The sequence below is a fragment of the Macrobrachium rosenbergii genome, chromosome 54 (assembly GCF_040412425.1).
Source record: "Macrobrachium rosenbergii isolate ZJJX-2024 chromosome 54, ASM4041242v1, whole genome shotgun sequence".
Classification (NCBI taxonomy): domain Eukaryota; kingdom Metazoa; phylum Arthropoda; class Malacostraca; order Decapoda; family Palaemonidae; genus Macrobrachium; species Macrobrachium rosenbergii.
The window spans coordinates 17,932,793-17,942,213 of NC_089794.1; the positions used below are offsets into that span (position 1 = coordinate 17,932,793).

The 9,421-nt window shown below is 38.5% G+C and overlaps 1 protein-coding gene across 1 annotated transcript; it reads left to right on the forward strand.

Annotated features, from left to right (window-relative positions):
* Positions 1 to 1,972: 1,972 nt before the first annotated feature.
* Positions 1,973 to 2,872, forward strand: LOC136834593 (E3 SUMO-protein ligase ZBED1-like). The gene has a single exon (XM_067097173.1). It carries the CDS (start codon positions 1,973 to 1,975, stop codon positions 2,870 to 2,872), a length of 900 nt encoding a protein of 299 aa, XP_066953274.1.
* Positions 2,873 to 9,421: the final 6,549 nt, after the last annotated feature.

Consider the following 9,421-nt stretch of genomic DNA (forward strand, 5'->3'; position numbering starts at 1 on the left):
GTAGGCTATGAAAGAGCAAGTCTGTCGGTCTTTTTGGTATAAACCACACACTATTCTCCGCTCTGCAAAATTGGTTAGGTTATGGAATTTTGAACCCTTTGAAGACATAAAACGTATATAGCTGCCTACTTGCATAATCAACGTTGTTGTTGTTGTTGCTGTTGTTGTTGTCGTTGTTGCTGCTGCTGCTGTTGTTGTTGTTGTTATTATTATTATGACAATCAACATTGTTAGTATTATTATTATTATTATTATTATTATTATTATTATTATTATTATTATTATTATTATTATTATTATTATTATTATGTAACAATTTCACGCATATTTGAAGGAGCTGAAGAAAGTGACAGAGTTAGAGTAGGCTAATAGATTTTAATTATCTCTAGATTTTAGATTTTGATATGCATATCCTATTTGTTCATGTATATCATATATACCTTTTCACATGGGGAAACTGTAGGCACAAATCAAAAGAGCATTATCCATGGGAGGTTATTGGCATTTTAATAAGGTGTAAATGAAATTCCAATTCTTTCACCTGGCTTGGCGGAGGTATGCACTCTCTGAGTGACTGTCTAGTTTATTTATTTATCTATTTTTATTATTATTATTATTATTATTATTATTATTATTATTATTATTATTATTATTATTATTATTATTACTATTATTTTTATTTTCATTTAAATGTGTTTTTAATATTTGCTAAATTATTTTAATATATTTTTCTATTTTAACTCTTGGGCTTCTCTGCAACATTTAGGGAATGCTCTGGCTCTGAGCCTATTCCTGAAGAGTAATTGAAATATGTATTAAAAAAAAATAGTAATAATACTGTAGCAATCTGGGCATGACCCTGAAACAGATAATTGCTTAATAAGATGCTCTAAACTGGAGTTTTAAATCAATATCTCGACTGCATGCAACATAAATTGATAAAATTCTCAGAGGAAAGTTGAAAAGTCAGTATATCAGTTAGTGGGGGCATTTGCTGGTAGACTCCAGGAATCTTGTTTAAGAAAACCCACAGGAGTGGAGTTGAATGGTGAGTGTAAGCCTGCGCTTCCATGGCATGTGCCACAGCTGATTGATAGACTGACTTTTCAACTTTGCTCACCGAGTATTTCATCAGTTTATGAAAGTAAAACTCCAGTTTTGGACCCCTTAGCTGATTCAATGTCATGTCCAGATCTACTGTTGTCTATGACCACAGACTATATCAGTATGGGTAGTAATGAATACTGTACTCTTGATTGACCACTGCAGGTAGAGAAAGAATTAGTCCGAGCCAGAGACAGACCTCTATTGCCCAGTACCTCCCCAAGTCTATGACTCCACTAAAACAAAACTCACTTGACGAGATATTGGCCAAGATGATTGCGAAAGATTTCCAACCATTTGCCATAGTGGAAGATAAGGGATTTAAAGATTACTCCCATGCCCTCAATCCATCATATGTTCTTCCATCTAGGAAAACCCTGTCCCAAAAAATCATTCCAAAGCTTGTTGACAGAGAACGAGAAAACTTACAAGATAAGGTTTGTCAAGCCTCAGCTGTTTGCATTACAACTGATTGTTGGACATCACGAGCTACAACAAATTTCATGTCTGTCACATGCCATTACATTGAAGACTTTAAGATGGTAACTTCTCTATTGAGTTGCTTCGAATTTAGTGATAGACATACTGCTGAGAATCTGGCAGATGAACTGTTACGAGTAGCTAAAGATTGAAAAATTGAAAACAAAGTGGTATGTTGTGTCACAGACAATGCTTCTAATATTGTAAAAGCCATTAAATTACTTAAATGGACTCACTTTCCATGCCTTGCACACACACTCAACCTGATAGTACGAGATGCACTTAAGGTGATAAAGCCAACAGTGGATAAGGTGAAGGGAATGGTGGAATTTTTCATAAAAGTTCAACGGCAACACAGAAGCTCAAGTGTACTCAACGCCAAATGGGAATGCCGGAGTTAAGACCCATTCAAGACTGTATCACAAGATGGAATTCAACTTTTCATATGCTGAAACGGGTTTTGGAGTCAAGAGAGGCCATAATCTCTACCATAGCTATCATGAATGCCCCAGTTGACATACCCAACCAAAATGAATGGGATATAATTAAAGAAGCCTGCACTGTCTTGGAGCCATTTCAACAGGTCACAGTAGAAATCAGTGCAGAAAGCTATGTGACTGCCTCAAAAATTATTATCCTGTGTAGGGGTCTTCAAACTGTAACAAACCATCACCAGACAAGTGAATTAATAACTACTGAAAAAGTAGCTGAGTTGGTGACAACTCTTTCTAGTTCAATGGAAAGGAGGTTCCACCGCATGGAATACAATGCTGTCCTCTCAGATACTAGCATATTAGATCCAAGGTTCAAGAAACTGGCCTTTAATGAAAGCACTGCTGTTGATGATGCTGTGCAAAGACTGACAACTGCTGCAGCTAGATGCAATCCACGCAGTGAACCAGCCCCGCCACCTTCAGGACAAGATTTAAGAGTAAATCCAGAGCCACATACATCAACTGTGTGGAGTTTTTTTGATGAAAGAGCATCAGGGGACAATGAAAGAAGAAATCCTTCAACAGACGCAGTTTTAGAAGTTAGGTCTTACCTCGAGGAACCAATAATTCAGCGAGCAGCAGATCCTCTGAGCTGGTGGAAATCCAAGGCCTTAGTGTACCCACGACTTGCCAAAGTCATGGCAAGGAAACTGTGTATAGTAGCAACTTCAGTCCCATCAGAGAGAATTTTCTCCAAAACGGGACAGATTATAACAGAGCGAAGGAACAGAATCAGCTCAAACAAAGTCAGTGATTTAGTTTTTCTAAATGCCAACTTACGAGACACTACATAGGCTCTCTCACACACACACACACACACATTTAACTCAATAAGATACCATTAACATGAGGCCAAACAGGAAATTCCATTTTTTTTAATTCGTTTTTTATTTTTTTCACTATATTATTTTAGTTGGTAATTACCATTATATTCTTTCAATTTGCATTGCCATTGGAAATCCACAATTATTTCTACCGGCATATAAAAAGTTTAATATATTTCAAACTTTTTTTATTTTGTTTTTCAAAGTAGGGAAACATTGAATAGGCCTACGAATTTCATTAAGTAATATTTTGATTATAATGAAGTGTGTTAGTTGATGATTAATAGAAAAAGAACAATTGACAAATAGAGTTTTTATTAACCTTTCTTTTATGTATGAAATGTTTAATATTGCCAGAGCCATCCAACTTTTATTACGGTATTGGTTTTCTTAATAAAGAGCCATTTGGGAGCCGAAAGAGCCATTTAGGAGCCGGATCTCAAAACTGAAAAGAGCCAAAAGATCCGGTTCCCTGAAAGGAGCCGAAAATCCCATCACTAGATTATCGAAGCCAAACCGAAGTTTTGTTTGAAACAGTTTCAGGTTGAGCTCTCCTTTACAACGGCGCCTCAGCTTTTGACAGAATCCTCGAATGAAAGGCTCCCAGATCACTCATTTTCTTTTCCCAGTAGCTTAAAAAATCGGAAAAGCTCAGGATATAATTAACAAAGAAACTAAAGGAGCATGACACTGAAGAATAGGTTTATAAACTATCAGCTGAGACAAATAAATGGGGCCCAGCAAATAGGCCTAATGAGGGCCGAGAGGAGTTTCAAAAAATACTAGGTTGATGATGACCATCTCCGTACTCTCCTTGTGACGTGAGCAACCATAGTCCTAAAACCATTCACTTCCAGGATATGGAGCTTTTTGTCTTTGTTATTTAGTGAGCACTTTAACCTATGCATTTTTTTTTTATCACATCTAGGTATTCTAGTCTATGGCACTCCGACAACTCATCATAACCTTAGTACTATGTTGCCAATTTCAAAGGTTTGCCTTGAACATTCTCGAAGAAGTTACACTACGTCAATATCCACAGAAGCGAGGATAAGAAAAACTTGAAGAAAAACAGACTAACTTCACGTAGAACGTGAAGCTTTAATTACCTGACTCTAAAGTAGAGAGAAGAAGAGGCTTCCTGTGTCCGTCTACGCGTCGAGCACTTCCAGCACTGCTGCACTGCCTCCTGCTTCCACGGGCTGCAATCCGTCAAGCTCCTCTGGTGTCAGTAGCGGGTCATTTGTTTACAGACGTGCCCTAGCAACAATTGGACTTGATTGCTCTTTCGCAAAGAGTATCACGAATTCATTCTAACTGCTTTCATTGTACGAAAACAGTGGTCTAAGTGCTCGTATTCTTTCGTTTTTAATTCTTCCTGTGGTTCAGTTTCCCATTCTTCTTGTTTATCGACACTAATGGTTCCAGGCTTTTTCTTTCTAATGGAGCTGAGCCTTTCTTGATGAAGATCCACTTACAGGGAATTGTAATTGTACGCCATTTCCAGATGATCCACTGAAAGGGAAATGCAGATCCAGTAACAAGGTACTACTGTCAGTGCTCCTGATCCAATTCAAGAGAGAAAGGAGTGCCAGTGGCAGCCTACAATGAATTTCATGGGTAATCCTTGTCAAGATCCAGTAGTGCGGATCCAGTTGGTATTCATTCCAGATCCAGCTGCAGCAAAGTGCCTTGGTAAACACTGTCCAAGTTCTTTAGAAAGGAGTTGTACTGGAAATATGGATGAAGATCCAGAATTACAGAGTATGGGAAATCCAGATCCTGCAGTAGATAAAAAAAAGAAAGCTGGTAATACAGATGCAGATGCAGTGACAGGGAATTGTAATAACAGTAATAACGGAGGCATTGTTGACGCATGTAAACAAGTCCTAGTCTATCTTCTTCTCAGCTTACTCCTCTACCATGGGGCGCGGATTTTACTAAGCCCTTTGCAATAGCATTTCATGATTTTGGCCGATGCTTTACACACGGATGCCCTTCTTGGCTCTAATACGGGCTTAGGAAAAGCATCTGTCTAGCTATTGATTATTATGAATTGTAATTCTGTATTGGTCTATCATTCTGATTCAGAGCTTATACTAACCATTCAAGCAACAATACAATCGTCTTATATGACTATTCTCTCATGAAAATCTTTCTTATTTTTTGTCAACATCATGTCCAGATAGACACCGTAGGGTTATCGAGTCTTCAACACACCTAAGGACTCTGTCACGAGCGGGAATACAAGGTCCGCAGACCTTACAGGATATACGTCACAGACCACAGATTACCCCAACGCCACAATAGAGCGAGTGAGTGCTTGAGTGAATGAAAAGGCAAAGAATAAAAGACAGTTTCCATTGCTCATGCTTTGCGTTAGGCACGCAAACAAAAAATGCAAAAGGGGTTTAGAAAGGAAGAACATTGTCTTTTATGTGTGTACTTGAAACCTGGTCTGTTTTATTCTAAAGCTCACCGTGCACCGGTTCCGTCCTGATAGACCCCTTAGTGGGTCCTGGGTAGACCTAACTTATAATAGGTCTATCGATTATCACAGATAGCAACAATTTTTATCCAATATCACATTAGCTGAGCGTTTGTTTATGTGTATGAGTATGGATGTATGTATTAGAGGGTGGGAGAGAGGTTTAATTGGTGTTTATTGGCTTATGAATGTTTATAATCGGGTCAGCAACATTGAATATGATAATACGTGCCCGTTGGTAGAAAAAAACATACAACACTTAAGGACAAATCATCTTGTTTCTGTGGTGAGTGTCACGTTAAGTGATGGTTTTGCGGGAACTGCTGGTTCCCCGCTCGTTCCCTTTTGTGGATTGCTGCCTCCTTACCTTCAAGTTTTTTTTGTTTTGATGTTCTCGTCGGTGAGCTGCCGTTTTTCTTTTGTCAGTCGGGTCTGGTAGGGCAGCGAGAGTAGCGGCAGTGGCAGCAGCAGCAGGCAGTTTTTGGAGTCGACGTTGGTCGAGTTTTTGAGCAGCAAATTGGAGCACGCCTACGAAGTGGAGCACGACGTAGAGGAGGAGTGTGACCATGAGTAGTCGTGTGACCACGAGCTGCTCATCTTTGATGACAGCGTGAGGCTGTCCTGACGTCTCCATCGGGGTATTCTGGTTGGTGGGTTCTTGTCCCTGTTGCACAGCTGAGGGCTGTCTTGGTGCCCCGATGGAGGACGTATGTTTGTTTTTTTTTTCTGCCTGCTGTTGTTTATTTTTGCCTTTTTTTAAAGCTACTTTTTGTTTATAAAGTTAATTGTTTATTTAACTTGATTTTGTTTAGTGCTGCCTTTTGGCTTTTTTTTGTACTTATGGTTTTTATCTTTTTACCAGACCTGACTCACTTGTAAATATTGTAAATAAATTAATTTTAAGCTCATTTTATTGTTTTTGTTGTTTTCCCCTCCTTTGTTTGTTGCATCTGCCGTCAGTCATGACAGCCCCGTCCTGAGTATGTTAAAGAACCTGCATAACGGCCCACTCGGGTCGTTACAGTGAGATTTTGAAACTAAAGAATGAAAAAAGTCTCAAAGAGGGCAGATAGCGAAGGTTAAAGGCTGAAATTGCATGGGAAGAATACAGAATAGTAAGGAGCCATTGCAGTTACCCAGTAAGAAGTAGAAAAAACCGAATGTGACGATCACGAGGTCTGAGAAGCGGCGATGGATATGACGATAAGAATAAATTGTATAGACTTCTTGATAATTCAATCGGTAATATCACGAAATAAAAAAGTTTCCTTTTCGGTGCAAATGATCATCTGAACGACATCTGGCTGACAGTTTTCTTGAATTTACAGAAACAAAATTGAGAACATTGTTGTACCGTTTGTTGAAAAGAAAGACCAGCTTAGTAGCCTACCGAACCAGGCACGTGAGTAGGCCTGTCGATATTAAAAACGAGAATAAAACGTTCTCTGCAATTGATCCGATGCCTGTTCTGTGTCTGTCTGGTGGAAAATTTCTCGTGCCTTACCGTTATAATTTTCAGGGTTAAACACTGGTGCATCTGAGGGCAGTTCCAATATCTCAGAGAACGTCTTTTATCAAACCGGTTTTGAAAGGCGCACTCTGCTACGCAAACGTAAGTTTATGCAGTACGTGAATCTTAAAAGGTCAACCATTCACCTAACAAGGGCGATGCTCTACCGGATGGCCAGGCAAATTATAGATAATTATAACCAACCAAAACGGCTTTAAGCTCTCTTGTAAATACAATATTGGAAATGGTCGATGGAGAATGGACTGCAGTCTGCTTCTCCAGCACTCTCGATAATGATGATGTGTCGGGTTATTCGATGTCATTTATGAAAATCATAGCATTCTTTGAAAAATACTTTGAGGAATGCTCCGTTAAAAGACTTGGGATTGATTGCACCATTAGTAGAGTGGAGTGTCGCAACTGTCATCATCTACTTGAGACTCAACTTAGAAAGCTGTAAAATATACTAAACAGAGCGGCAAGAGTAACAAGGAATGGGACTACTCCCGTGTTGTTTGAGTTGCACTGTCCACCGAGGCTAAAATAATGTTTGAAATGCGTTATGCCTCATCGATCTACCAGGACTGGCGTCCCAAAATATCTGAGAGACTTGCTGCACACAATACGGACAATGTGAGAAGTCAGCGCAAGACTGGCTACAAATAATTTCAAATTATTTGAGCCAAGATGTACTTCAGAAAGGCAGCGCCGAGATTGCACAATGGGCAGCCATTTAACGTTAGGAGGACTGAGAATGTCAAATCTTTCGAGAAAAAATGATAATAAAACATTATTTGCTGAGTGTCTTGATTGCGTTCATTTAACAGTCAACATGGAGCACTCCGTATGATTCTCCCATAAGTAAGCAAGTAAGGTAAGTAAGTAAGCAAGTAAAGTAAAAATAAGTAAGCAAGCAAGCAAGTAAAGTAAGTGAGCAAGTAAGTAAGTAAAGCAAACGAGTAAAGTAATCAAGTAAAGTAAGTAAGTAAGTAAGCAAGTAGGTAAAATAAGCAAGTAAGTAAAGTAAGCAAATGAAGTAAGTAAGCAAAGCATCCAGACGTGCGTAGGAATTTAACAAAGTCGAAACTCGTGCGTCCACGATACTACAGCATGTGACTTGTGACAGAACGACCTTACGAGTACATAATAATTAAAATCCACGATGAAAATATACCTCTAATACCAGCATAAAACTGAAGTAAAAACACCATTCCCAAGGACCTTCACGCTTTAGATTTTCTGTACGTGGAAAATCAACACACACACACACACACACACACACACACACACACACACACACATATATATATATATATATATATGTGTGTGTGTGTGTGTGTGTGTGTGTGTGTGTGTGTGTTTTTCATACATTTCATTACTGTATTCACCCTATCAAATGATAAGTAGCCAGTTCAGCATCCTGCCTTCATGATACAATAGGGAAAATATTTTCAACTCTGGTCTCAAATTTAAGTATTCAAAAACTGTTGGACGTTTCTTTAAGAGAAATAAATCTTTTTGCGCTGATGGAAGCAAACCATTTCCCAACTTGGAAAATGCTTACTGTGTACATTATTTTTAAAGAAATCTAAATAAGACAAAGTAGTAAAGAACGTGAAATGTGAACTGAACAGTATAGATTTTGTATCAGAACAGGCATCACCAAGTGCTTCATTTTCACACGTGATATAGACTGGGAAAATTCTAAAGAAATCGTAACACATAATGACTAAATAAAAAAAAGGATTGTTATACAATACTGTGAAATCTAGGGGAGAGAGAGCTAAGCAAAACAGACATGGCTGATTGGTAATCTAACTTTTGCTATTAAATTGGTGTGAAAATTGTAACCTTAATATCTAGCTAAAGGGAGATTTAATTAAGAAAGGCTATATAACTTGAAAAGGTATATATTGATCTTTATTTTGGGAAGCATTCTCATATAGAATTCATTTAATCAGTTATCATGAAGAATATTAAATTATTTATACAGCATTTGCTGTGGTAATTTGGTGTTCAGGTCGTGTTCGCATCGGACGCTTTGGTAGATGACAAATGACAGTCATGGTGCTATCAGTTGGACTGCACGAATCTTGGGGAGACTGGAGACTGGCAATAACAAGGACATCTTCCCAGAGTAATAAAGGCTCCGCGCCTGCCCCCCCGCGCCAGTCTCGTCCCTGCACAAACACAGAAAAGGCTTATGGTAGAGGGATGGCTGTGAGAGAAGTCTCAGACACAGACACCTGGTTTTCAGGAGAGAGCAAAGGAAGTTAGTGCATGTACTGTAGACTGAAAGCTTCCCTCAGGGTAAGTGGGAATAGGTACGACCTTACTGAAAAATGGCTAAACGAGAGAAATTTATAACAGGCGAGATTAGAAATGTTGGTTTATTGGAGAAAAGAAGCATAAGTAAAATGGGAAGGTAGGATTTCCGTACAAATGGCGCACACACACGCACACACACACGTATATACTGTATATGTATATATATATATATATATATATATATATATATATA